Genomic DNA, 23,435 nt, shown 5'->3' on the forward strand with positions numbered 1-23,435 from the left:
GATTGAGTGCTTCTTTGTCATTTACTTGAAGCCTGCCAACATGGTGAGGTTTCTCTCACAAACACACACACAATCAGTTAACAGTCAACAGTGTAAGTTCATGACAGAGGTTACAGTAGAGTAGTTTTTTTAACCTAGGTTTGTTAACCTTATAGGCTACCAGAATAGACCAATTAAATGTGACCTGCTTCTTCCATTATTAGGATAGATCTATTGTTAATGAATGCCTCTTGCCAGTAATCAGGATATTGACTTTGCAAACTTATAATCAGATATTTGGAGCACATGTAAGCGCACTGTTTCACTTGTTAAAGCCCCTACGACTTAGTTAATATCCACCTACTCTTGGTCTGTTGGCTTCTCGCAGTGATCCGCTGTTTGTTTTGAGTAAGCACCCGTAAGCTGAGGTGAGGTGCAGTCACATCTTGGAGCTGTCGTAGATGCACCAAATGGCAGTCCTGGTTTTTGGTTTTGTTTTTTTTGTTTTTTTTGTCTTTTCAAATTTGTCTTTTTTAAGTTTAAGTATTGTAACTTGTTATCATCATCGTTATTATTATTTTTGCTTTCTCTTCAGTTCAGACATTGATTTGTGTCGTATATTGTTAAATATTTATAACTAACTTCACTGTCAGTAAGTTTCCTATTGTAACATCTTTAAAAATGTATCGGAGTTTGAAAGGTCTTGCTGTGCTTCTCCACAGCAGAACTCTTCTGGCAGCCCGTGCCTCCCTGTGGTGCAGTGAGCTTTTATTTTGGCAGGCTTCCTCTGCATCCCTCTGCTCTTCCACTTATGGATAATAGGACATATCTCAGACCACTACAAATAAGCCTCCTTATTTTTGCCTTTTCCATTTGGTGAGCTGTAATCTGATACGGCTGAGGCCACTGGCAGTTATTCCTCTCCACTGTCAAACTGTCACATGACGCTGGCGCAGAGAGCGCTGCTTCTGATTCTGTGTGCGAGTCTGTGTTTTTCAGAATAATCCCATGCCACTGCTGTCTGCCTATTGACCAACTGTTCCTACTACTTCTGCTCTCGCAAATCCTCTAGTACAACATCTCCCAATCCCCTGGATAACATTCAGTCTTTATAACTGGATCAGGAATTGTATGCGAGTAAGTTGTTTTTATTCAGACTGTTGTCACCAGCTGCTTTTATACCCAAACCACTGATTGTGATGTGACTCATCCCCCGAAAGACTTCTTGTCATCTCCTTTTCATTTGGGTTGGGAAGCAGAATGGCCAAGGTGTGTGCCGCTTTGGTCATAACATGTATGGACCTGCTGGAGCACAGTATGGCTACAGCAGAATTCGTCCAAATCATGGAGACGGCATGTAAAAACTTTAAATGAGAGCGTTCGTCTGTTAGATCACTGCACTTCAAACAGGTGTAAGCGTGTGTGCGTGTTTTCTTAAGAGGTGTGAGTTAGACGTGTGTGTTGGAGCTTAACTTGAAACTAGGGCTGCCACAAACGATTATTTTGATAGTCAACTAGTCACCGATTATTTTTGCAATTAGTCGACTAATCAGATCATCATCCATTGGACGTAAAACGTACAGCTTATTGCACCAGCAGCATCTGCTCTCATATAACTATCATTAGCTTACAGCTTTAAGTGTTTCAGGTATGTGCTAACTAAAAATAAAGACAAGATGATAGTTTATTAAATTTAAATGAAATTTGCAGATTGCCCCCGGCTAGCTATCGAGCTAGTGGGTAACAGACGTCTCTGAAAACGTCGGAGCGCTTTTGAAAATATGTGGTGTCTTGATAAACTGAGCAGATATTTGAGGTTTACACAGCTACATTCTCGCCTGAACATATGTTAAATGTTTATTTTGTGACCCAGAAAGAATAATAAGAGTAATATTAAAACTAACTAGCTGCCGCCATTGTTGGAAACTGAGCTGGGCTGCGCTATGAATTCTGGGACACAGCTCCTTCTTCTTCGGGGTTTAACAGCAGCTGGCATCCTTGTACATGCAGTGCTGCCATCTTCTGTTTCAGTCTTCTTAAATCCTACTGCTTATTCCTGCGTCTTTTGTGATCTTACAAAGCTTCAAACGACGCGTTGACTATTAAATCAGTCGTCGACGATTTTGATAGTCAACGTAATCGTGACTAGTCGACTAATCGTGGCAGCCCTACTTGAAACCCAGTCTGGACAACTAGAACTTGCAGGTTCAGAATTAATTTTCATTTGGCGGTGGTGTTGGTATGCACATGCACATATGGACGGATGTGGCTGTGCATGCAAAGCATGCCTGTTGTTTATTAAATGTTTTTGAAACTAATGCTATATATACTCTGTGGCAGTAAATAACAGCATCTCCAGTTAGTGGATGGACTCGTGCTGCACCTTCTTGGACTGCAGCTGCAGATCTTCTTTCCCCATGCGACTTCAGTGTAATTCTCCAGCAGCTACAGGTTCTGGTTAGAATGGCCTTCTAGCTCTCTGCAGAGTGGAGCCTCTCCGACCACAAAACAAGAGGCTTTCTGGAGAAGCAGCTGAATGATACTGATACAATAGCAGCATAGTCGTCAAAGAGATGGTAAGGACCAGAGCTGGTTAGTTGCTTGTAAAATGCTCCCAGATGGCAGTATAGTCTGGTAAATAAAATGGAGATATTCACTGAGTTGTAAAATGTATTTGGAGTCATACATATGCATTCATACTAAATCTGTTTTTTCCACAAAACCTGTTGCTGGCACTCTTTTTCTTTTTAGAGAAGAGATCTGTCAAACTGGATTGTTGACCTGCTTTGGTCCAGCACTGTTGAAGCTCTTAAGTTTGATCCCTTGAAAAGCACCTCGGAACTATTCCACAAAATAAAAGTTCAGTAAAATGAGAAAAGGGGGGCCTTGTTGCCAAGTAGAGCAAATAATGGTTGTCAACCTTCTTCTATGCAAGCCTTTGGCAAACAGGGAAACATGAGATTTACCAGTTTTATGCCCGGTTCACATCAGTTTTTATAACAGCCAGCATGCTGGAAATAATGTCGTTGGGTGTTGTAATAAATGTAATAAATTGTGTGAAGCCTTGTTTTAACTAGCAAGAATTAACATTTTCATTGTTATCAAGCAGTAACACTAATGTAAAAGCAAAAACTTGAGAATTTAGGAAGACCCAATCTAAAATCAGTCCTGCCTCCACAAAGGACCTAATGTAGTGGAAACACTGTAAAGAACAGGAATTCAAACACAGGCAGAAATATGTTTCTAAAAATAAAACAATGGCTTTTATACTAATATCAGTCTTGCATTTCTGTGTTTCTGCAGCATTCATTTATCTGAATTTTCCTGGACTTTGTGCTTCTGTTTTATAAAAAAGTCAGAGGATATCAGAAAATGTTTTATTGCCTCCGTTGTAAATAAATGCAAGCGAAATGGAACAGATATATTTTCCAGCTGGTGATGGAAACCATGTGATCTGAAAAAATCTTTGCTTTTGACTTCATATTGCCACAGATGCCAAGTAGAGGATCTGATAAAGTCCCAAAATGTGTATTTCCACCCCACCTTACTTAACTGACCCTCCACTGCCCCATTATGACTACCCATGGAGCGAGGGTGTAGGGGCCGTATTGGAGTTGGGGCCACCCACTTTCCTAGGAAGAGTGGTGAGTGACTGTTTGGGCCTTCCACTGTTTATTTCATTGTTTGATTGGCTGAAGTGAGAAACGACAGCGATGATGTCATTTCAGTCTCCATGGTTTTGGTTTGTTTGTCATCCAAACCTGGGATGTGTCGGTGTTGGAGATGACCAAAGCTCTTCTTGGCTGAGCTTCTGTCAGTGTTGGAGTGGGGAAAGCCAGGATTGAGACTGAGCTAACAAGGATTTAGAGCTTTAAATGTTTGTGCCTTTGAAGAGCAGTTTCTGAAAACATTGACGCAATGATGCAGTTACTGTTTTCATGAAGTCATAATGGGGCTGCTTTCAGACTTAACATAGTTTTGCACCATAACTATTGCCACTTATTAATCTATTTATTGTTATATTGCCCACCTGATGTGAGTTTAGGGAAGTTTGTCTCCAAAGCATACATAATGCGTAATAGCAAAGCACTCTTTGCAGTTTACATCTGCTGTGAGTTGTTACTATTGTGGGCCCAACCAGCGTATTCATTTCTCAGCAGTTATGTCGCACTTTTTGGTGATTTGCCCAGTCATTGGGGTGCCAATATATTAAATGAATTAGCCCGTTGATAATGAAATAATAATAATCACAAGGTACATATCTGCTGTCAAGTAATTAAAAAAAAAATGTTGTAAAAGTTCTTATTTCAAAGAAATACTTCCTGGTTGAAAAGGAACGATGAGAACATTCAGTTCATTAGATGTGGTGCATGTTATGGCTGTCAGAAGGCGATGGGCTTTTAATCACGCATGAGGGCGTAAAACAGGTTGTTCTGGAAGGTAGAAGGAAGTGGCTTTGGTTGAACTGGTTCTTTAAAGTTGCCACAATTTTGTCTGTGAGGCTTCTACCGCTGACAGACAGGATATCCTCCTGTCACATTCCTTCAGAAACCAGACGGGAGCAAACGCGAGATTGTCTGCTGATAGCAGTCAGTCATGGAGTCAGAAGTGATGCCTGTGGTGACAGGATTTTGTAATACGAGGCGGCGGTAACCACAGAAGGTTGTTTGTTTTTTTGCCCTTGCCAGAATTTACAGAAACAAATTTGTTGTCTTTAATTTTTAACTCCATCTTAGAAAAGTTTATTGAAACAATTACTGAAGGCGGTTGGACCCAAATATAAAACCGTAAAACAGAAACAGGCTTGTAAGTGAAACGTGGCACAGACCTCTCTGTTGCGATCACTGAGACGGCCTTTCAGCAGCTGATGGCTTTGCTTTGTTCGGCCTCAGTAGATTGTTCATCTGATCTGAGTCAGCTGCCTGCAGAGTCTCCTGCACCTGTCTGCCACATTCACTTCTTTACAGATCCTCAACATCTGACAGTCGCTTGCTATTACTTTCACAGCTTTGTGCTAGAGCAGGGCGACATGACCAAAAATATTTATCACGATATACATTTGAAAATTTGCGATAACGATATAGCTGACGATATAACTGACACTAGACAAAATACTTTACAACTCCACAACTTTATTAGTGCAAAAAAAAAACCCCATCAATGTATTTTCACTTAAACAAGCAGCTGTTTTTTTATGTGCATTAAAGCTATAGAAAAACGCAACAGTGCAAATTCCTTGCTGACAGTTTAACCAAAAGGCATTTCCAGTGGAAATTGGCCGACATATCCTCAGCATAACCATGTATAATATCCACAAAACTTAAAAAGAGGTTATACACACACAATACAGTAATATTATGTTGAAGCACAGTACGTATCACTCCGCGAGGGTCCTGACTACGGTAGCCGTAATGCTCCGACAATGCATCAAGCGGTGCGGCTTCGTAGCTTAGCAAAATCGTACTAAAACATTTGACAGATTTTGGAGCGCCGTGTACGACAAAAAATTGTTTCCAGGTCAGTAAACACAACCAGAATTCATACATAAGGCGCACCGGATTATAAGGGGCACTGTCGATTTTCAGAAAAATCAAAGGATTGATTTTAAGTGTTTAAGTGTATTTTCCAAACAACACGGTAATAACGACGGCCCGCTAGCATGCGCTACCAAAAATAGTGCTTTGTTGTGTATCTGAGGGACGAAAGCCAAACCAGTTCCACACCACTGAAGTTGCAGCATTTTTACAAACCAATTCTGGTTCATCCGTTTCATTCAACGATCCGCTTTCGCTCTTCTCATTCTGCGTCGCCGCCATGTGCGTATGTAAACAAAGGCACTGCGCATGCGCGTTTTACCCATATTCTATCGCAATATTTCATTTTCCTATCGTTGCCCAAAATTACACCGGTATTACCGTGAACGGTATGATATAGCCCAGCCCTACTTTGTACCATATGTCGGTGGCTCTGAGGTCATATGCTTTGGTCTTTTTGTTGTTGTCTTCTAAACATTTAATTCCTATTGCTTTCAGAGTTTGCAGAACAAAAGTTTGCTTGATGACATAATGCTGTCGTCCTCTACAGGCCGATCACATTTACTAGATCAGATTAAATATCACGAAAAGTGGCATCATTTCCTAAATTCTTTTAAAACCATCTTCATGAAGAATTCTAAATTGTTCTAAAGCTGAGGGACGCTGATGGTCACCTTTAGATTTAAGCTTTGATTTTGTAACAGCCAGAAGGATCCACCTGAGGATGTAAGACTGTGAAATGGCTCACATGAGGTCAGTGGGGTTTCTTGCTTGGTAACTTGGGCCCAGATCCAGACATGGTTTAGAAGTGATCCGTAAAATCAGTTCAGGGAGCCAATGGAGAGAAGCCAGGGCTGGGTTGATGTGACATCATCTTCTAAAACGAGTGTGAAGCTGGTTTCAGAGGCATTTTGAACTCAATGGAGTTAAGAGTGATGTTTAATTTATACGGGAGAGGGTAGAGAAAATAAAAGCATAAGTGAATTTTTCAAGGTTGGACTTCACGACCATTGTTTTTTTTTTCTTATTGGGAAGAAACAGGAGTGGAAAGCTTTTCTGATGTGTGGGTCAAAGCGCAGGGTTCAATGAAATGCAGTACTACTTAAACAACAGAATATAATTAGCAAGCAAAAGTTTTGTCTTTCAAAAATTAAGTGAGTTTGCTACACTTCTGTCACAGCAAAATGAATGTCTGTTCTGGTCATTTATATGACACCGAACCATAACACAGAGATTTGTGCTTCATGAAACGATTATTCACGGCCTGACGTGGCTGTCACAACAAGGCGTATAAATGCAAATAGCGTGCAGCTTGTGAAGCTCCGTTATCAACGTAATTTTTCACGCAGTTGAATCTGTACAGCTTCTTGTTACCCTGCCAGCGATACCGATGGCAATTTGATACACACGGTCTCTGAAGCAAGGAAAGCAGGTTGCTGTGCAGCCGTGTGTCTCCTTTCATGTCCCTTTCATGGGATAGGTTGCATTTACACACATGCAAGAGAAGACCTGCACATGCAACACAACGCGAAATGTCAGATGCACAAATGCACACACCAGTATGTGCGATCCTAGACGAGGCTAAAGCTGCAGGTTGTTTGCAGTGGAAGAACAGTGTGTAGCGGAAGCTACAGATGAAATGTGGAAGCACCACCATGGTCTCAAGAAGAGACTCAAAGTGGAGTCATGCCGAGGCAGACAGGTATGTTTCTTTAGATGGATGATCTTTTATTCTGTTTGTATTGCAGCGCTGCAGAAAAAGAGAGAGAGAGAGAGGGGTCTGACTCGGTGTATCCATGTATTTAGTACCGTGTAGTGAATGCTGCAGTGTTATCATTTTGCACTGCTTACTAGGAATGACCCTTGTTGGATAGGATTAGGATTATGTTTGGGATACTGGGATGGGCTCCAGTTGTATTCAGTTTCTGATCTTTTGCCAACTATCAGCATCCAAGCTCTTCAATCTATGCTACATTGGTAAATCTTATTGTTTTGAGGGACAGACGAAGCTAAGATGACAAAGTTGCCAACTGCTCCATTTTACTGCAGGGAGTGTCATGAGCAGGGCTGGTTTAGATGAAAACAGTAATCAGGTTTTTAATTTTAGGGTACCAAATCTTTGACGTGTCTTGCTCTTTGGAAAGGTCCTTGAACAGTTTGTCAAGACTGACACTGCACTTCTACAGTTGTATTAGGCTATCCAAAATGCAACAGGAACCCTAAATATTACTGTTTATAATCATTTATGGCGGTAGGTATCACCCCTAGGCTGGGTATTACTTTCTGAGGACCTTTCAGGGGACAAATCCCTTTCCTCCTGTCACTGTAATTTCACCTTTGTAGCTGGACGATAAAGACTGAAAACGACTCCTCCAAGGAATCAATTGAAATCCTAAAACGCACCGAATAACGTTATTGAACTCGTCTCGTGTCACTGTGCGTTCTGTGCCGAGGCCTGCCGAAGCAGGTCAGTTGTGGATGACAGTGCTGAGAAAGAATCAAGTGTCACAACTGAACTTTTCATCACCGGTTTCTCAAAAACCTGAGCTCTTTGTCCCCGACTCACCTTCTGATTATATCTCCTCCTTCCTGTCACACTAGTTGCTGCTCTTGTGGTTTTCTTTTCATTCTCTTCTGCGCATCTCGTGCTTTTCCCTGAAAAGGATAATAAAAATGAAGGATTGCCTCGCTCTAGCAGTGATGTTGAAAGGAAGAAAGATACTTGATAAAGGGCATATTAATCTTTCTTCTTCTCTTCTCTTCCCATCCCTTGTCATGCTATGACAAATTTGCAAGTCAGGTGGGGAAAATGATAAAACACAAATTAACATGTCTGGCAACAACATTGAAATCGATTGACGGCTAAGTGAGTCTGCCAGCGAGTCCTAGCAAATTATCTCTTGAACAGCTTTGTATGCCTTTTCAAAATCTTCCATTGTGTCAATTTGTGGTCTCCTTTAGGGTATTTAACATCTCAGACTCGCATCGACAGTTGCCAGGTTTCCGCTTTGCTTTTTTGAAAAAGCGTTTTAAGAGTCTAGATAGTGTTTTGTTTTGTTTTTCCTTGCCACTCGGGCTGGATTTCAGTTCCCCTCGTTGTTGTAGGATGAAGAGATGCCGGGCTAAGGGCGGACGTGCTGGCAGGCTAACAGTTGGTGTAACCTTAGACACCACGCCGACGTGCGTCTTCACTTTAGCTCTCGACCTTTGAAAGAAACCAAACTTAAAACTAATTTATTATGTGTAGCTTTCTGTAGTTGACCACAAAAAGGCTTTACATTGGAATTCTTACCTGAATTCTAATTCAGGTAAGAACTTTAAGGCCCAGATTTCCCCCATAACTGTTGGAGATGATCGCATCAGTATTTTGTTCTGATTTTTCTTTTGTGATTTGCTTAGTGGAAGAAGTATTTATCCAGAAGACATTTGACCTACTGCTTCAATTGATGTTGGATTTTTAGAAAATGTAATTCAAATGCAGCATTACATGTAGTAAACAGTGTTACAGTTGTGATACTTGAAACCATCTGCGTGCTGTTCCAAAAGGAGTTAAATGACCGTAACACTAACCCTCCGGTTTTAAATGCAGCCAAACAGAACTGTACCAAAGAGTTAGTGTTGTTGAGTAGTGAAATATGTGACTCTCTGAAAGAGTAAGAGCAATGTTAATATAAGCAGCTATTGGTAGTGAGAAAATAAACCTATATTAAGGCCGTTTTTATAAAACGTTGGCAAATTTGTTGACACGACCAGGAAAAAAAGAACCTGATGAAATTGAGATTTATTGGCTTGTTTTCCTGAAACTTTCTGTGCTGCTGACTTGTGTGTATTCAAACTTTAAAATAGACTTTAGTTTAGGAAAATGACTTTATTTGAGGGCTGTTGGGATTAAAGTAAACATAGCCGAAATATTTCAGCCTGGGAAATTTTTCTTTTTTTAAAGAACTCAACCATGGCCATCAGTGTAAATACCAATGACAGATTACTGCTTTTTTCCCAGTGAGGCATTTCTTGAATTTCAGGGATCTCATCTGAATCACCTTGACGCCGCTGATGAAAAATTATTTTATGTCTCGTGGCAATGATGCAACTTTATAGCAACACTTGAAGGTGCACACAAAGTAAACAGAATTTAAAAAAATTTAAAAAAGGAAGGAAAAAAAAAAAGTTTCTCACCACCCAAAGACATAGTTTGGGGTTTATGGAGGCAGCACATGCCATTACTGTGCCTACGTGAGTATTTACCCTCCACCCCCACCCTACCCCCAAGGCCTACGCTGAGCCAGGAAAAACTGAAAGCGTGTCAAGTTCATTAGCAACCACAAGTTGCTTATTGGATTTCAGTGCAGCTGTGCCAGCCTCACTTGCATCACTTGCATCAAGTGTCATGCAGCTTCACTCAGGCAGACCTGACTAATTAATCAGATCAATAAATTCTATCGGAAGACGAATCCTCGCCTCAACATTGTACAAGAAAGCAACACTGCAACTGTAGATGGTTGTTCTACATCCATATCATTAAGGAGCGTGTGCGGTTTTCCTGACTTTCTGGAAGCATCATGGAAAAGGCTTAAACCAGATGCACTTCTGCCACTTAGTTTGGTTCTCGAGAGCAGCTCAAAGTGACTGTTTTAAAAGTTCAGACAGTATAACCGAACTAAACAGCTGTTGTCGTTTTAAAATTGTTGGTACTTTGAGATTATCAAATTCTTTTGCATGTTATCTCCTTTCACTCGAGTTTAACGTGAAAACCTTTGCTCCCAGCATTCCCTGTGGTTCCATTGATTTTTCATTTATTTTTTGGCCTTATCCTGTTAACGTGCAACCAGTGTGAAGGTCATTATAGCGATGAGCTCGAAGACAATGCATTCAATTGATCACAATGAAGGCCTGAAGTCTGCTTTGCCTACAATGCTGTAGTCAACTGAACTCAAGTATGTGTGTGTGTATATTTTTGTGTGACACACAAAATGTCTTAGTTTACAGCGTTTCCCCCCCCCATTTTGCACCTTATGTACTACAAGTAACTTGTGATTTGTCAAATACATGACAAAAACTGTTTTCATTTCATGGATTTGACTGCACACTTTTCCACTGCTTGATTTCTGTTTTTTTTTTGAAAAAGATTAAAATAAACAAACAATTTTTACTCCAAAAATTTGAGTGGGATTTGCAGCCACTCGCAGTGAACTTCACATTTCTCTGATTTTATGGCTCCCATGAGCCACAATTTCCATTTACTTGTCTTTCCTCTCAGGCTGCTTTGGATTTTGCTGCATGTGAGGAATTAAAAGATGCAGGCTGCTTAATGATTGTTCATGATTCATTAAATTAATTAGGCTACAGGCGTAAATCTCCTGCGTCTTTCTCTTTGGATTGCGTGTGAAATCCTCTTTTGCATTTTTTTGCACAGGTATCTTTTTACCCCCTCTGTTAATCAGATAAGTAATTTATAAGACGGAGAGCTCTCTCCTTGCACGACTCGGAGCAGTGGTTCACACATGCTGTAATAAAGATGCCTTTGTTTGGTTTCTTTTAAAGCTTCATGTGCTGGATAAAGACTGCTGATTAATCCTACCTGCCTAGTTTTAATGTTTGCTCCCAGACGGTGTAATTTTTGACTATTTTTGGAGAGTAATACGTTATGCTGTCAAGTGGTTGCCTGTTTTGATCAGATATGAGTGTTTCTTTGAATGGCAGCATTGTTCTGTGTATGGCTCAGCACCATTGGAGCGCCTGAGTTTTCTGCCTTTTCTCAGTTTATTATCCCTACATTTCAGTTCCTGAGACAAAGACTTTAACATTAGTGGATTTGAATGGAAAGACAAAGAGTGATGGTGTTTGTGTCCCAGGAGTGACTTTGACACAGGGTATAATGGATAAGAAACATAATTCAAGACATTGCTGTAGTTGACCTCTGGTGATGCTCATGCGTGTCTAATTATAGGAAGTGATGTTCAGGTTTTATTTAAATAAATTTACTGGTAAACTGTGGCATTTGTCATCAAGGTCATAATGAAGTGATTCTGATTCAGGAAGTGAGCAAGTGCACAGAGAAGAACCTAACCTTTTCATTATCTGCACCTCTTTCCATTCAGAATGAATATTTATATGTGAAGACCACAGTTAGTTAGTCTGTTACTACATGCTGAGCATTGAGTCTTGACACATAAAGCAGAAGGAATGGTTGGTGCTTGAAGAGGACAGAACGAGTCAGAGTGATGTCATCAAAGCTTTCTGAAAACCTTGAGGACATGTATTTACATATATCATGCAACTCCCTAAGACATGTATCTTGCAAAAAATTTGGGGAAGAAGTGCTGAATTATGAAATGAACAAGCCCAGTTTGTGGAAAACATCTTATTACAACACATAATGGGTTTTATTGGATAGTAAGAACAAAAGAAAGGAGAAAAATGGCTCTTATTATTTTGACATGGGTAGTGGGTTGAGAAAGAAAAGCCAATGGCAACACAACTCAGGGGTTAAAAGATTAATATCAAAGCACGAGTGAGGCTTTGAAATGATAAGCATGGTCCAAGTGCACTGGTAAAGTTAATAATGTTAGTGTTGGTGTTCACTTGAGTGGAGCCCAGCAGGGCACTCGTTCAAATCGAACCCAAAGTGTACTCGACATCAAACTGACAGCTAATAAAATGTATTATTAGATCACACACAGTTCTTACACTCGCACACGTCTGTCTGCGGTTTTACACACATCGCGGAGCACTTTAGTGGCTTTTTCCAATTCCTGTTTCTCTTCTCACTGATGTCATTGTGCTTGAATGAAAGGGTCTTTTGTACCTTACGCCAGCCTTACTTTGACCCTACAATCCAGGAAACGTACAGTGTGCTGCCCTACCGTGGCTGTGTACACATCCGAACAACAGATGTGATTGAAAGGGGATTTTGTCAGTCGTCACGAACAGAGCACTCACATTGTTTGTCTGCAAGATTGAGATGGGTGATAATGTCTAAAAAGGTGACCTTTTCTCCTTTTTAAAAAAGGGAGAAAGTCATCACTCACATTGTTGTAAGCATGTTTTTTTAAGGTTTTAAAATCACAGCTCTTATAAAGATGTTCTGTACAATCTTGAGGAAACTTTTCATTTATCCAGGGAGGGTTTTCCTGGAAAAATAAGCATGTGCTTCCAGCAGTAACCCGCTTTATATTTTTACTGTCAGCCTGAGCTGCTTATTACTACAACAGTCCGTCCTTGAGCAGTAAAAAGAAAACAGATTATTACTTAGCTCCTTTTCACATATCACAGCAAGGTTACTTCATCACGTCTTGTACCAACATGAGTGCAAATATATATTCAAACGTAAAGGAGGCGGAGCTTTGTCCTGCCGCATATCCATCCCCTGATTGTAAACTCCAGTTTATTTCCATGCAATTCTTCAAATTCAGCTCAATTCAGTTTAATTCAGTTTTGAGCTCACAGCAAGTGTCATCATACGAAGGTTTATATTCCAAGGGGAAAAAAACAAACAAAATAAAACATGACCCAATTAGAACAGGAGCACCATTGATTTGATCATGATCTTTGAGCAACCATTTGGGGACATTGGGGAGGAAGAACTCCCTTGTGTTTCATGATACTTAACCTATATTGGCTATTATTCTATTATTTTATATGTTACCCTTCTGCCTTTTGAAAAATAGAGAAAAATAATGGAAAAGTGTGTTGCTTGTATAGAAATATTATGCAATTTGTGTTACTGGGAGCAAGTTCAGGCAATATACTCATTATACAGTCAGTGTACTCTCCTGCTTATTCTTTCTCAATACTGTTTTTCTCAAGTTTTTCCTTGTTTTATAAAGTTTTTGCATTAAGTTTTATTTTAAAAACATTTTCTGATATGGTTCTGGAATAGGTTACAGAGTCCGCGTTGAGACATGTTTTCACACTAGTAATCAAGACCACTTCTAGTTGTTGGACCAGTGTTAACTGTTTGTTACGGATTGTGGTTCACGAAAGGTTTAAATCCTGTAATTTTTGGTTTGGAACAATCTGGAAAAATCCAAAAGTATGGATGAAAAATCTAGCTTTCAATTGCAGACGCTAATTCAATTGCAGGGAAAGAGCTCTCTGACTTTTGCAAGCTACACGCACGAATCAGTCTGTTTGTTATTAAAAGGAAAATACTGTATACAGAAAGTTAAACTGGGTGAACCGATAAAGTAAGTGAGGGTTTATTGGCTGTTGTGAAATCAAGGTCAGGGAAACTACAGTGAGTTGAGCGTGCACACATTCATGCACCACTTAAGTGACAAAAACCCCACTGTGTGCTCTTAATCCACTGTTCATTAGTGGAGCCTGCTGTGAGGATAAAGCATGTGTTTGCCCTCACCATAAGATGAGTGTCACATTGTCTTGATTTTTGGGAGCTTCCACCATCTCATTTCCTTTAAGTGACTTCCTCCCCAGGTCTCCATCTGGCCTGTGTTTAGAATCTACATGCTCTTAAATATTCTTTCAGATCTTCTGTGCTTCACAGCTCTTTCCTCTGCCCCTTCTTCCTAAATTAAAAGGGAGGTGGAGAGAAGACTGCAGCAAAATGCATTTTTTAGTGACGGGGAAGCTCTCTGGAGAGTACAAAACGGTGTCACACTCAACTTGCAAATTAAAGTTGACACAACAAATGCTTTTGGATCTGCACTGATCCATCACCGTAGGCTTTGTGAGATGTGTAGAGGATTCCCAGTAAAGGGGAACACTGCAGGCGACTTCTGAAATAATAAACACATTTTAATTCGTGTAAAGCGTAAGGCAGCAATCTGTTACTTTTATTAAAACAAAGATTTAAAAAATACGTTAAAAAATGACTGAAATGTTTGACAAAAGACAGAATAAAGAGAAAGGAGGGCTGAAAAGGGAGTTTAAAAAAACAAAAAAGAGACCTCATTTACAGTAAGACGAAGAGCAGCAAATACAGGAGTAGGTGGGAACATGACCTACAGTTTGTCATGTCTCTTTTTTGGCACAGTAATGCATAACCACTGCAAGAGATCATAACAAAACCCAAACCTTTGGCAAGAACACAGAGTGTCTACAAGCTCTGACACACTGTGTAGCAGAAGGCTGGATCTGGCAGAACAATGCTGCGTTTCTTTAAGGCACACAGGAGTGTCTTTGGCTCAAAATTCACCCCCCCCAAAATACCTCTTTATGATCTGTGCAACAAAGGGATGATTGATAGAGAGTGAACATTTGAGAATTGGTTTCATTCAGCCCCGAGGTGAACACGGTTCAGTTTCACAAGTTTAAAAATGTTGTAGGTACATGTAATCTGTGCCACTGAAGACAAGTTGGTATCTGCACATGTCTTTGGATTGACTTTATATGGATTCCCAACATCATCCTTTTTAAAGCCTTTAAAGTGACACACAGTGAGTTTTTTATAACTATAGTAAACAGTGCCAATGTCACAAATGCCTGAATACCAGGTAATCTGTTAGAGGTGGGAATCACCATACATCCCACGATACGATATTATCACAATACTTAACGCATAATTGCGACATTATTGCAATTTTTAAAAAATATTTTGCGATATTCAGATTCTGTACATAAAGGTAAACTTTATCAATATTCATTTTATCTAATAACAAAGTCTCACACTCAGTCTTTTTCTCATTTCAGTTTTATTGTTGACAAACTGAACGGTTTGTATTACAGTCTAGTCCAACTTAACTGAATCAACCATCTGGTACAATTATAGCTATTCTGAACTATGCAATTCATGAAAACGATGCAGCCCCTTCAGCAACTGAAGAATTTGAAAGTAAATTAAAACAAAATATAATTTGACATTAAATAAAAAAGTTTTAAACTTAATTAAAATAAAACATGTCTTAAATTAAAATAAGTAAACTGTCATGTTTATTGCTGCCAAAAAAAAAGTTAAACACATTTGGACAGTGAAGGAATGTCAGGATTGTTGCTCAGAAAAAGGATCAACATGCTCTGAAGTCAGAGCACAAAAACCTTTTTTGTAACAAAATATCGATTTCTGCTGTAACTGTATCGATACATTATTAGCAAACAAAATATCACGATACTACACAGTATCGATTTTTCCCCCACCCCTATAATCTGTGCTAAAGCCTCTAACCTAACAGCATAGATTGTTTTCTGTGTGAGAACTGTGAACACATAATGTAACCAAACCAGCTTTTTAACTGGAGATGCACAATGTTGTCGTACGTCTTGGTGTTCCCTTTCTTTATTTCAGGTTAGTCTTCTCTTGGAGTTTGAACACATTTTTCACAAGTGTTTTTAAAATTATTTAATGTTTTAATCAGAAGAACACTTTTCTTCTCTTTAACTGTTTCTGTTTTTCTGAAAACTACTTTTTTTCTCTTTTTTAAAAAAAAATCATACGGAATATCCCTTTAAATCCAGTTGACCATCGGAGCTGTAAAGTCGAATAACTTTTAAATATTGGATTTCGTCATGCATTTATTTGGCTTATTTTAAAAAAAAGGGCGGAACCCTCTTTAGCCAAAATTTAAACAACAAAAACCATTATCATCAAATAAAAAAGCTCTAAAAACTCTTTTCTGGTTAAATCTGGACTGAGTTTGTTAAAATCTGAGTGTCATTGGCTCATTTTGGGGTTTTTAATTCTTCTGGCCATGTGATACATAAAATGTTTATAGCTTAACCTGGCTACAAAAAAAATTACTTCTGTACTTCCTACAGAAATAAAATAATTAGCATGAAGACTATGATGCACTTGTTTATTGGATAATTGCTCACACCATCGAGGTTGGCGCTCTAGATTTTCATTCCGAGGTGTCTATGTCATCCCAGTTGGTCCCCTGTAAATCAGACTCACTTGAGTCTGATGACGTGGAGGAGAATGAGGCGATCATGCTTTGAAACACCTGGATAAAATCTTCTAAATCTTGAAGCAACCTCACAGTAGAGTTCTCCGAGTCATCTGTGCCTGGGCTCGCCGCGGCTTCAGGTGGTACAACAGAAGGCAATGAGGAGGAACTGCTGGGCAACAGCCCTTCAGTGCTTTCCATATAGTCTCGAATCAGAGCGATTGGAGACTCTCTGCTGTCATTTTCAAAGCTTTGTCCACCCTCACTCACCAAGTAGTGCTGAAAATAAAGAAATCATTTCTGCCGCCATCATCATTTATCATTTATTGTGGCATAAAATACAAAGATATTCAATGTTTCAGCTATAACGCTATTTAATCACCTAAAATAACCTTACCTCCATGTCTATAACTGCGTTGTTTAAGTAGATGTTTTCAAAGTTCACCAGATTGTCATGCAGGCAAACAAGATCCCCGTAATTCACCTCGCTGCCGTTGTCGTCAGATTCACCGTAACTCCAGAGTTTTTTGGCATCGTTGTCACTCTCGTCCGATTCTAAGTATACGCTGAGGTCTTCAAGAGACATTGTGGTGCAAAGTCTCCTACAGCACACTGCTGTGATCAGAATGAGTGTTGCCACGATAAATCCACGCATTGTTTTGTATGCTGGACAACAGTTTGGTGCTTTGATTTGAAAAGTACTGTAGAGTTCTGGACTGCTGCTGTTACTTCAGCTCAGGAATACAGTTTCCTCGTTTAAACAAACAAACAAAAACTTGTCCTGATAGCTTTATTAATGTCCTCAAAATTAAAATAACTACCGTCAAGTAAAAACACAGCCCTTATTTGCATGTATTATTCACCTTATTGTTATTCTTGTTTAACACGCTGTGCCACTATGTCATGAGAAGTTGTGCACTGAAAGTATTAAAACATAGTTTTTTCTTTTTCTTGTCCTTACATGCAAATGTCACTTTCTCCTCACACATTTCTTGTACTGGACAAATTCCAAGGCTGCTACATGTGATGCAATTTATATCATAAATGTATTATTGGGACTGTGTGAAAATAGTATCGTGTAAGACCTTGAAAGATTTGTTGTTGAAAAGCGATTTTTTTTTTAAAGGCTTATATTTCACATCATTTTGATGGCTTCCTGTTAAACAGGCTGCTTTATTTATGCTGTAAGATATATATATTTTTTTAAACATTTGATATCTTATTAAACGATTCAGCATTTTTCCAGGCTTTTTTTCCCTTTATAGTTAAAAATTGTAACTTATTGTAGAGTATCTTGCGAAACACATCGAGTTAGTCTGCCTCCACAACTTTGCATACAGCGTCTTTGTCACATGTCAGTACACTCAGGACTGTGTAATAGCATTTGAATACTTCTCAACTGTGGACACTGGCACTTCCAGACATTCCTTTTCACGGTGTTAGAGAGACCTTGGTGCTCACGATTCGGCATTGTCTCGCTAAAACGTAGTGATGGGCTTCCCCTGCTGCCAACGTGTTTGCCTTGGCCTCCTTTCAAGACTGCTGTTGGACTGTTGAGGGCTCCAATAGTTTAGATCGCTCCTCCTTTCTTTAGCAGAGAGCTTCAGCAGAATAATGTCGTGAGAATCTCAATGAGGCCCAGAGGGATCAAACTCGAGTGAGGAAGAAGATGCCACATTAACTTGTTTGTAATGTTTTGTTTTTTTCTCTCCGAAAGTCGAGACAGTTTGAGGGATGATGTGCACAAAAAGTTGTAATACCCACATCAGAGAGCTGTTATGTTGAAACATTGTTTACTATGTGACTTAGTCCCTTGTCTTAAGTCTGGCACCGTGACATTTTGCTGTGAGCTATTTTTGCGCGATGAACTTGGCACCACAGAACAACACACAAACGCACACATCAGTTTTAAAGTCTCTTTGTGCCCAACCCTGGTCTGTCCCCACACTGACATACTATAGGGGACTTTAAATAGACTGTGCTGCTATGTGCACTTATTATGTGTGACTATCTTAAGAGCAGGCTGGATTAGTATTACTTTTTAAATCTGTATCCTTATTATTTTAAAGTGTATTAGATACATTGTATATAAATTTTCTAATAAGCTGATGGGTTATCGGGGTCATTCTCAAATTGACGTAACAGTTTTTGTAAAGTAGGTAAAATCCTGGCTTTTTAAGCCATTCTTGAACGCTCACTCATTGATTTATTGTTTATGATTAACAAAGTGTTTAGATTTTATGGTTTTTGGGGAGACGCCCCAGTTGATTCAAAACAAAACAGTAAAATGTGTTTTGGCTGAACTGGCTTAAAGGCAGTGGTTTGTGGCTTTCTTTCCCACAACAAACACAAAAGTTGGACGTGCTGGCTCTGTTTCAGATGAATACTTTGGACTGAATGCTTTCAGTTATAACAGGCAGCGATAAATTAAAAAAAAAAAAAAGTTCTTGAGCACACACAGAAACCTACAGTAATTTGTTTGCATTGGCTTGTTTGCAGATGTAGTTCTGGTGAGTGCTGGCTACTGCTTTTCTGTGTCAGATAAGTTTTACAGCTTAGCTTTGATTTCCAGAACTTCCATCTTTTATTTATAGTCGCGTACAGCGGAGTGTTCCTAATAAACTTCAAGTTTCATTTTGTTACAAACACACGTTGTGTTTGAGGTCTCCGTTTCTTTTTAAACAAGTGTTTCTGAGACAGTGATGCTTTAGGATGGTTCACTGTTAATGATTACGGTTCAATCACTACTAAAGTCTGGTCTGGCCAAACTTCTTTTTTTCATCTTTTCCTTTATAAAATCGCTGACATTAAATGTTTTGTGTGTTTGTGTCTGAGATCCATCATTTAGAATCCACAGGGTCTTTGTGTGTGTGTGGGGTTGCACAAAGTGACACTGGCTGTAATAAACTATGACATCTGTCACAGCAGCGAGTGGGTGAGTTAAAGAGAAGCTAAAAAAGAGCAACACATGAAAAATACTAATGCAGCTGTTTGAATTGTTGTGTTTTCACTGAGTGCATTTAGACTCAGACTATCAAAACTATCATTGCTGTGTAGTTGCATTTTTATTTCCCCAAAAAAATCTGTTTCCTTCTCCGAGGCAGGCCTGTCATGTAGTATTAGTTTGCCAGTTAAACACATCAGACGTGCGTCTGGTGCCCTTTTGCAGTGACCTGCGTGTGTTGCAGTGGAGTGGAACTGTATAAGTGGGTAATGAGTCTGTAACCCTCAAGGCTGCTGTGTGTGTGGGACGAAGCCAAACAGTCACTTCAAAAGTTAATACTTCGTCAAATGATGCCAGGACACTGGGCACTTCCATGCATGTGCACTCGACTCGTTCTCCTGTTTAGCTTGGAGCAAGTTACATGTGCTCATGTTTTTGCATGTCAAGACCCAGGGAGGGGGCTTTACAATCATCTGGGAGTTGGATTTCCTATTTAGAACTGCGTGATGGCGGTAATACTCTACCTTTTATCCCTGCCTTATATTGTTATTGTAAAGCTACATTTTTCTGTAATTGTACAGTGTCTTTTTCTTTCACCTCTCTTTTCTTAACCCATTCCCACTTATTTCAATCAAGCGTGACCTTTGCATGTGCTTTTCATGTCAGAAACTTTGACACGTAATTGAACTTGATTATATGGTAGTGGTGGGTGGCATTCCTCGCAGGTCTCGATGACTGTGATAGTCTTGCTTTAAAGAGCCAACAATGATGAGATGAGTGGCATGTCAAAGTGTTTGGAGCGTCCGCTGGTGGACTCGTGTAAGCTCCAAAGAGATTTCGAGGGATTTTCAGTCATGTCTACTTTTCTACTAAAACCCTTTATCAGTTCTCACGATGTTTATGCTTTAAGGTTGTGTGCACTCATTTCTTTGCATTTAAAATATAAAATGAATAAAATGGGTCTTGAAGGTCATTTGGAACATATGCATCTTCTTACAGTTGCTGCCCCAAATTTTCATGTGTCGGGTCATTTTAAAATAACTGTTGATTTTGATCTTGTTGCCTCCTTGTTCTGCAGGATGCCAGCTACTGGCTGCAGGTTCACCGGTTGGAGCACGGTGATGGGGGAATCCTCGACCTGGATGATGTGCTTTGCGATGTGGCTGATGACAAAGACAGGGTGAGTAATGTCTGTTCATGAAGATTTTTTTTTCTGTTTTCCAAGGCACAGGAAGTGCTCACTGACCAGACAGATAAGAGAATTTGTTGTGCACCAAAGCGCCTCTTATCGGTTTCTGGATTTTCATTAATGCCGTCATCAACCATCTCTTTAATCAGTTAAACGCTCCCCATATATTTACATGGCCTCGCCTATCTCTTGGTAAATCTAAGTTAAACAGATCGAGCAGTGTGCTTTACTTTAGAGCTCCTGAATCACGACTTTCTGAGGTCAGGAATGTAAATATTCAGTTGTTTTCTTCCCAAAGTCTACAGCTATCAAACTAGGCACTCATCATTTGTGCATGCACATAAACTCCAACCTCCCTGACTGTGTTGCCATTCTGATTCAGGTCATGGTGGTTGGTGGGGGACAAAAAAGTTGGTCCAAAAAAAAAAAAAAGATAACTTAAATTTATTTTTTTTTACTGCTGTTATTCATGAGCAGCGTCTCAGCCACTGGTGGTGTGCGAAAATTTTGGGAGAGTGTGTCATGATTTATGAGTTCAGTCGTCGACTTGCAAATTCTGAACACATTTTAACGGCTACTAAATCACTGTGATTTTGACTTTCTACAATAATTAGTTAACGCAACAAAACCCCCTTCCACTTCTTATAGTTTTTTGGAGACCTGGAATGTAAATCTGCCCGTCTGTGAAGCACTTTGGGTCGACTTCTGTCGTTTAAATGTCCTCTAGGCTATAAACAAATAGATGCGACACTCAACTCAATTCAACATTTTTATAGTGAAAATTTTAAGTACATTTTCAATTTAAAAAATGATAATAATTGCACAATTCAGTGGCCTACATACTAAACTTAAAGGATAGAAAGTATTAGGGCTGGGCGATATGACCCAAAATTCATATCTCGATATTTTTTAGCTGGGTGGCGATATAAGATATATATCTCAATATTTATTTTAAAGCCATAAGTTAAGAACAAAAAGAGAGTTCTTAGTCACACTGTGTCCCAGATGTCACACAGGCATTTTTATTTACATACAGCATAGAGTTACATGAAGAAATTACTCAAAAATAAATTATCAGCATTTATTAAATAATCATGCTCCATAAATAAAAGAAAACAATGTTGTTTTTGTGCATAACAAAAAGCTCATAATTGTGCAGTCAAAATGTAAACTAACACACGCTGAGCATAATAACAAAGATTTCCCAGCTGCTCTGTTCCCAACTTCTACTGTGTGACTGACAGCCTTGAGTTTGAAATCCTCTTTCTGGCCCTTATACACACACAATACGGTAATATTACGTTGAAGCACAGTACGTAATCACTCCGCGAGGCTCCAGACTACGGTAGCCGTAATGCTCCGACAATCCATCAAGCGCTGCATCTCCTTAGCTTACCAAAGTCGTACTAAAACATTTTTTGACAGATTGCTGAGCGCCGTGTACCACCTAAAATCGGTTCGCGGTCAGTAAGCACAACCAGGATTCATACATAAGGCGCGCTGTCAACTTTTGAGAAAATGACAGGATTTTAGGCCGTGCAGCCCCTGTGGGCTGCATGTCGTTAGCGTGGTTAGCGCGGTTAGCTCGCTAACACATTGACGCCGTCCAGCCCCACAACTCGCTAAAGGAGATTTGCCGTGTCCATCTTGTCGCTGCCTGCAGGTGAAGCTATGGGGGAGGAGGGGGAGTTGTGTTCAGTGAAGAAGAGGCGAGGCCGAGTAACGTTGCGTAGAGACAAAAGTGGGTGAAAGAGAGGCAAACTTGTGGCTCCACAAGTATAATTATAACGTAACATAGACCATATCGATATAAAGGATATTGTCACATCTTATATCTCGTATGAAATATATCGATATTTTTTCAAAAAATCGATATATCGCCCAGCCCTAGAAAGTATCAATCCTTTTGAGCCAGTATTGATCCAGTACCAATACCAGGATTGGTATCGATGTTTGGATCTCCCACTTCTATTCGCTGCACTCATTTGTTTTCAGCCAATCAATGCCAGCTATTATTTCTAAGCGGTTCATTTAGCCAGTAATCTGAAAATATATCGAGAGTCTCTGTGAGGTATTCCACTGGAAACAGACTTCTGCACACAGATAAAAACTTCTGATTGTATTTTCAAAGATGAAGAGCTGATTTTTCCATAGGTGCTAACAGTTTTAGAACTCGTAACATTTGGTAGAACTTTGGGGGCCCAAACACGAAAACTCCAGCTAAAGTTAAAGTAAGAATTGAGATTTCAGGTGCACAGGATCTACTTAACTTCTCCCATCTGCTCTACAGTCAGTGGCTCTTTGTGTCTTTGTGGAGTCTTTGTGCTTTCTGCGGCGCACACTCTCTCATGCAACCCTTTCAACCTTTGTTTACAAGCCCCCATGCCTCAGTGTTTATCTGCACGTTTGTGAGTTCATGTGTTTACGTGTGCACCCTTACAACGAGCTGTCATCATGCTCATCTTTTCACATCCCTCTGTCTTTTATGCTCGGCTCTCATTGGTCCCTGCAGGCGTTTGGCGCAGAAGAGTGTGCGTACATTTCATACATGACAACCTGTCAGCCTCGCTGACACACATCTGCATCACTCTCACCGCTATGACACAAAATCCTTTGCGGGTGGATGTTTTGCTTTTCTACAAAGTTTGAACGTTTACAGGCATCAGCCATAAGAGTAGAAGCACAGCAGAACGTGACATTGTAACGAGATGTTATCCTTTCTGTATTAGCCCAGTGAGCACTTGAAGAGATGCTCTTCCTTTTGTGTAATTATTTATGATGATGACAAATAAAAGTAATAATGTTAAACAGCTAATACAGACGCTACAAATAAATGGGGATTTTTTTTTAATATAAATTGTTTATGTTTATAATGTGGCTTTATCAAGTGGCGCTCATACCAAAAGGAATATCCCTTATAAGGATGTGAAACAGCACCACAACCAGCTTTC

At 39.6% G+C, this 23,435-nt stretch overlaps 1 protein-coding gene and 1 long non-coding RNA gene across 15 annotated transcripts in view; one reads left to right on the forward strand and one right to left on the reverse strand.

The window, feature by feature from the left end:
* pard3ab (par-3 family cell polarity regulator alpha, b) overlaps positions 1–23,435 on the forward strand; it is a 373,665-nt gene that overhangs the window by 53,439 nt on the left and 296,791 nt on the right. For all 14 annotated transcript variants that reach the window (XR_014870592.1, XM_085140456.1, XM_085140460.1 and 11 more), the window contains exon 2: positions 20,374–20,475. Coding sequence is in view for 13 of the 14 variants with exons in the window: in XM_085140456.1 (XP_084996582.1) it covers positions 20,374–20,475 (102 nt within the window). In the remaining variant the exon portion in view is untranslated. The remainder of the gene's footprint in view (positions 1–20,373; positions 20,476–23,435) is intronic.
* Positions 15,894–17,522, reverse strand: LOC146497263 (uncharacterized). Its single transcript, XR_014870595.1, has 2 exons — positions 16,749–17,522; positions 15,894–16,630 (listed from the first exon to the last, which is right to left on the reverse strand). It is a non-coding gene; the product is annotated as an uncharacterized LOC146497263 (long non-coding RNA).

This window comes from Neolamprologus multifasciatus, chromosome 18 (genome assembly GCF_963576455.1).
Source record: "Neolamprologus multifasciatus chromosome 18, fNeoMul1.2, whole genome shotgun sequence".
In the NCBI taxonomy this organism is placed as follows: domain Eukaryota; kingdom Metazoa; phylum Chordata; class Actinopteri; order Cichliformes; family Cichlidae; genus Neolamprologus; species Neolamprologus multifasciatus.